Raw genomic sequence first — 6,274 nt, forward strand, 5'->3', positions numbered from 1 at the left:
ACAATATAAATTCTGCATTTGAAGATAAAACTTTAAGAATACCCTTTGTCAAATTAGAATTTAATATCCAATAAAATTTTTGGCGGATAAGTATTGTTTGAAAAATTAGAATAGAATTCTACATGAAATAATGTTCTGAAAGTTTGAATCTACAGCCTATTTTAAAAGGAAAACTGGAAAGGAAATGAATATGTATTGAAAGTTTGTGTTTGGAATGTTGAGCTTGTAACCATAAATAATTAAAAATGGGCTAATATGCATCAAAATGAAAATCAAAGATTCACCTTTTAAATCTCGCTTCCATAAGCTGGAATATGATTGTTTTGCATCACACGTTTGTTTATCTCAAAATTTCATTCATCCACTGATTTTTATTATTTCAGCTAGTAGAATTTTTTGAAGTATTTTGTACCCCTAAATGTATGCATGCTTTTTTCTTAAAAAACATTTTTGATAGAAAAAATGTAAAATTTAATTCGAACAAAACCAAAAATTACTGCAATTAGTGCTTTGTTCTTTATGACATCACAAATTTATCAAAAACTATAAATTTTCAATTGTTTTCATTTGATTTTCATTAAAAACTAAGTTCGTTTCCACTTACCCTCTTTTTCTCAGTAGAGTGCAAATCGCATATTTTTGTAAATTAAAAAATACCTGGTGAAACCAAAAATTTTTCTGACTTAGTCAATTTGATGTCCCATCATACTAAAAATTTTTGATGTAAAAGTGGTATGAATATCTGTGGACATTAAATTTTAGGAAGCCATTGAAGTTGAAAATTGTTGAATGATGCCCCAGTTGACGGTACATAGTTTCAGAAAATAAAACGGATTATGAAAATATGATGAGATTATTTTAATCTGTTGAAATGTCAAATATATTGCAAAAATTTGTATGCATCTCAATTTAAATGAATCAAAACATTTGTTCCTCCCCATAAAACTTTTCACAAGAGCTGCATAAACTGTAGAAATTATCAATCTACGCAAAGATGAACCACTATAAATTTTGCAGCAATCCGCACTAGTCATCCGAATTTCCCGGCCTGTTAGAATGATGTTCCATGATGTTCCATGATGTTCCATGATGTTCCACATATTTATTTAAAGTAAATCGAAACCCAGGGAACACCCAAATTCCGATAAATTACGTTCGAAAACTTTTCAAATTATCTGGTGATTTCCATCACCATTTTTCAAGCGTTCAAAATTTCACCGAAACGGTGCGCTCTTCAATTATACGAAATGGAGCCCAATACAGCCGGAGTTGTCGGATGATGATGATGTCTACATTAGAGGCAAATATTTGCTTAGGACCGAGGCTGCTTAATTCTCCGAAAATTTCCGAAGCCCGGTCATGTCAGGTTTTTCTGACTGGAACAGACAAACTCCAAACACACCTTCGATTTTTACCACCTTTACTTTTCACCTCCAAACGAATTCTGTCGAGAGCTGTCTTTTTTTTTGTTCGGTTTTTTGTTTGATGTTAGAATGCCTTTTTTTTGCTTCTCTATCCTTTTTACAGAAACAGGGAACTTACCTGTAGCACATGCCAGCAGCATAACCGAGACGCATAAAATTATCGATTTCATCTCGACAATTGACTTCGGGGGTGGGTTGTTCTTCCTCTTTTTTTCTGGGATCGTTTATCGTTTACAGGTATGCTACTCTCTCTCTACGACTACGAGTGTAGGATGAATCGGAACTGAGCTCTTTCACACTTCACTTCAAGCGACGATTGACTAAAGGATGGATGGGGTATCACGCAAAATTATCTAAACGATTCACGGGGGGATGATTGTTGGAATAAATTTTGTTGCGTTTTTTTTTTCTCTAACAGAGGAGAAGCTCTACCGATTGTCCGATTGAAAAAAGGTACTAAACAGTTCGTAGGACAATTCAGGAGCTCATCCTTATGAAACTAGAAAAATCTTAAACAAGTCACGCGATTCCACTTATTCCTTTTTGTGAGATCCCGCCAGTTTTCCAGGAATTCGCAACACTTGCAGAATTTCAAACACAAAGGGCAACACTGAGAAAAAAGTTTCACACAAGATAATCACCTCCACCGATTAACCAACTAACTTTAACTAACAAAAAAAAAAGAGTTGAACTTCTTCCACTCTGCAAACTGATGAAGGCAGCTAGACCAAATCCAACATATTTCTTCGAGCGATCTTGCACAACTGATCGAGGACCGGGATCGCCAGAGCTAACCAACGTTCTCAGTTCTTCATCGACTAACAATCCAAGCACCAGAAGGTTCCCGGTTGATGATGGTTCCGTGGCAATTCCCGGACGACGGCGTCGTCGCCGTCGTCGTCCGTCTTTACCGCATCTTCATTCGTCGTCGTCATCTTTGCGTCGCATCGCCACCGTCATTTGGTCGCGCATTGCGCAAAACTCTTGCGCCCTCAGGAACAACACATACACTCACAAGCGGTCGCGCGCTTGAACCTTCTTTCTTCCCATTTCTTTCACGCGTCCCATTCTTCCAGCCACGGCCGGATCGAATCGAAGTCCCTGAAGGCACACACGAAATGCCATCGTCCTATACCTCGATCTACCTTCCTAACAAACCCAGCTTCGAGTTAGAAGAAACGAACCAAAGATGGGATGGAAAACGCTAAGCAGCAGTTAGCATCTCAGTCAGCAGCAGCGCATAAGTATTTATGCTGCTGCTGGAGAGCTGATCATCAGCGACGAACCCGATTTGTTCTTCTCCTCTGCTTAGCGCTTGAAGCATACACATTCATGTAGGCCTTTGGATAGTTTCGCGAAGTTACCAAAGAAGGAGGAGACCCCAGCCAGGCCAGCAGCTCCGGCCTTTCTTCCATGGGGCCATTCCACTCCGGCTTTTCAGCAGGCCCCTAAACTGACACAGCGACCGAGAAAATCCGTTGCTTCTTCTCGAGCGATCTTGAAAGAATCGCGCGGATGAGTGGTGGGCACTTGAAGGCCTACAATATTTTTCAATAAATTTAGTAATATATTTAATTTAAGTGGTACCGAGTTTGAAAATTTCATATAGATTGTTTTCCTCTGTCAAAAAGATAAAAAAAAAAAAAAGTTTCATATAGCAAAGTTCACATGGTATTCGCAAGACGCGTGAAAGCTTATTACGTAATTCTAAACAAAATATTTACCGAATTATATAGAGTACACCCAAGCAATAAAAAGTCCCTATCTACCTAAACGCGTACCTTCAAAGTTCGAATTTCGCTGAACAAAGGTTCAAAAGGGAATTGATGCCGATTTTTTCCGAATGCGAGTGTGAAAGCTACAAAATGTTCCTCAAATAGCCTTTTTGTGACACGTCAATCGCATTCATTCAGTATAAAAGTTACAAATTGAGTCTCAAATAGCATTCCATGGACTTGAAGTTCCAAAGAGTTCTTCAAATAGCCTTTTTGTGACATGTCCGCCATATCATGAAAATGAAATTACAAAACATCACAAACGGGCTTTAATTAATCAATCATTTTTTGTAGTTTGAAAATTGTTGAAAGGTTTAATTTATATTGAAATATCAACTCAACTTGAAGCAATTTATGAATTTAATATCTAGATTAACTCAAGAATTTGTATAATTTTATGTTTAAAAGTTATCAATATGGAATTGATTTTTTTTTAAACCGATATTATTTTAATGGATGTTTGATTTATATGCCGTTTCGTTATATTTCTGATAAATAATTAACACTGCTGGGCGCCCTTGCACGTCTTCTATGTAAGCTTATTAGGGGAAAACTGTACTAGACGCACCAGTTAACCATAATCGCTATTTACAGCGATACAAAACATCTAAGAACCGAATTGAAAGTTCACGATGATTCAGAGTTCAGATTGACGTATTATCATTAAGAAAAAATATGATAAAAACACGATTTTGATTATATTTTTGTAAAAAACTTAAATAGCCATAAAACGAAACGCGGGGTAGAACGCCAAGACAAGTGGACAGAACGCACCATATGGAAAGGGTGGTGAGAAAAGAACAATGATTATACGAAATGTAATAATTGAAACATCAAATGGTTGGTTACATATTCATCGTATTTTTGAAAATCAACCATACTTTGGCAAAAAATCATTTATTATAGCTAAACTAATCGAAAATTTCGCTTTTCAAAATACATTTTTATACATCCTTATAGGTAAAACGCCTTCAGGTAGGCAACGAAATTAAATTTCTTGACTGATATCGCGACAAACATGGCGGCGGATATCTTTTTCGAGTCGAATATTGGTGCACCTTTTTAACTCGAACAAGGACGAAATTTGTTAAAATTATGTATTGGTATCGTAATTTGGGAGTCAGCAAATAGAAAGAATGGCATTTTGTTTTGATATTTGGGTTTCCTCAAAAGTTGACAGTATTCAAAATTTGAGCCCAATACACGTGGTCTTGTGGGCATTCTGCCCCGATTTTGATTTGATTGATTTAAGTTCAAATTTGTGAGAAGTTAGTAAAATACAACAAAATATTTATAGTCTTCCGAATGTGCTTACGAAAGGAAGAACGATAAGCTGTAGTTTCATCAGATTGCACAGACTGGTTTGCCATAAAACCTTATTTGTTACCCATGAAAAATTACAAGTTTCTGTTGATTCCTTTAATCCTTCTGTTTCTAAGAACCAAAGTCGTTTTAATGAACTTTCCATGAAGCAAATGATGAAAAACCTTGTTTGCTACAGTAAAAATAAAGAAAAACATCATTAGAAACCATACGTTAGTGTATTTTTGAGAAAGATTGGCATGGGCCATCTTACCCCGCTGGTGCGCCTTGTACAGTTTTCTCCTACTACTTAGAATTTGAACTGCTGGTAAGGCAACATCTAGGTCTCGTGGCAACGTGTTTGGCTATCATCTCAAAGGATCGCGGTTCAAATCTGTTCTCAGGATAATTTTTTTTTTCATTAGGTTAATGATTGCTTGAGTAAGCAAATAAAACAAATGTGTAGCAGAACTGGCGTGCGTACCTGCATGTATCGAACAAAGTTTTAAATGATCAAATGTTCGATTGGAGGAATAAAGATGGATGCCCAGAAACCAGCTTCACCACATGGGCTGGTGGTGGCCGAAGTAAGAGAGATGTTATGCAAAAGGTTTAGGGAAAGTTTAATGATCCTCGTGTTTCCCGTGTTCCCGTTCTGGAGTGCAACCGATTGATGGAAACCCGAGTAAAAGATAATTCTGGTATTGTCTGGTTTTGTCCCTTCCTCACAAGCAATCAGGATTACCTTTGCTGGTATTATTCTTCCAAATTACCTTGAAATTGATGGGGTACTCATTTCTGTTCTATTTTACACTTCAAAATTCATGCTGTGCAGCAAATGAAAAAGATATGGTCACACGTTAACGATGTGTTTTAATAAACAACGTTGTGGGAAATGTGGAGAATCACATAGTGAGTATGAGTGTATGATAGGTGAGAGTGTATGTTTACATTGCAAGTGAACTCACGAGTCTCAAAACAAATGTCCAGTCCAAACTACAAACAAAGAGTGAAAGTTTCATAAGCTCGTGAGATAGGTCAGTCAGTGGGTTGGAAGATTTTGCAGGCAATAACTCATTTAGCTCATTAGCGAATCTCTTTGAAGAGGAAGGCACTGGTCTTATGCAAGAGATCTCATTCTTCAAACCAACAAAAGAAGACAAAACTTTTAAACAAGTAAAACTCAATTCGATAGAAAATTCCTTACCAATCCGCCAGGTTTTGCTCTGCAAGATGCAAATTTTCCCCCGCTTATTCCAGTACAAGTCACGGAACAACGTTCTAAAGAAGACTCATCAAAATTATCGATTTCGAAAATTATTGAAATGCTGTCCAATATTTTGAACTTCAATAATTTTGGGAAAGAGTCCATATTTAAATGGTCCTTGGAGTTTTCGTATACACCAATTGATGGTTAATCATAGAACTTCCATATCATATCATAGAACATAGAATCATAGGATTTCCTCTAATTACGTAGCTTTTGTTAATGAGATGGCTGACACGCTTGCCAGAAGAATCTGAACGAACGAAAATCCTAATCTTCAACTGAAACGTCAAATCCGTATTGGTGTACGGGTGCGAAACTTCACCCATAGAAGAGGTTGCAAAAATCCAATGCCTATTTAGCATATCTCTGTGCCGAAAATGCGCTGAAATGTGCACTGTGCCGAAAACGGTATGTTTGAAAAACCGTAACTGACATAAGGACTCGGCTCCCAACCAAAATGATGACCACTACATTCAAGCGAAACAAGAAATACATTCTATGGG

General features: G+C 37.0%; 1 protein-coding gene across 9 annotated transcripts in view; it reads right to left on the reverse strand.

Moving 5' to 3' along the window:
- The window catches only part of LOC129751042 (uncharacterized), a 525,666-nt gene extending 523,423 nt beyond the window's left edge, over positions 1–2,243 (reverse strand). For 2 of the 9 annotated variants that reach the window (XM_055746305.1, XM_055746296.1), the window contains exons 1-2: positions 2,066–2,222; positions 1,543–1,744 (exon numbers count right to left, since the gene is read on the reverse strand). In XM_055746305.1, coding sequence (XP_055602280.1) covers positions 1,543–1,594 — 52 coding nt within the window. In that variant the 5' untranslated portion in view covers positions 1,595–1,744; positions 2,066–2,222. Of the gene's footprint in view, positions 1–1,542; positions 1,778–2,065 lie in introns of all 9 variants that reach the window. The other 7 variants (XM_055746303.1, XM_055746299.1, XM_055746304.1 and 4 more) reach the window with 7 other exon arrangements.
- Between the last annotated feature and the right edge of the window lie 4,031 nt (positions 2,244–6,274).

This window comes from Uranotaenia lowii, chromosome 3 (assembly GCF_029784155.1).
Source record: "Uranotaenia lowii strain MFRU-FL chromosome 3, ASM2978415v1, whole genome shotgun sequence".
Classification (NCBI taxonomy): Eukaryota; Metazoa; Arthropoda; class Insecta; order Diptera; family Culicidae; genus Uranotaenia; species Uranotaenia lowii.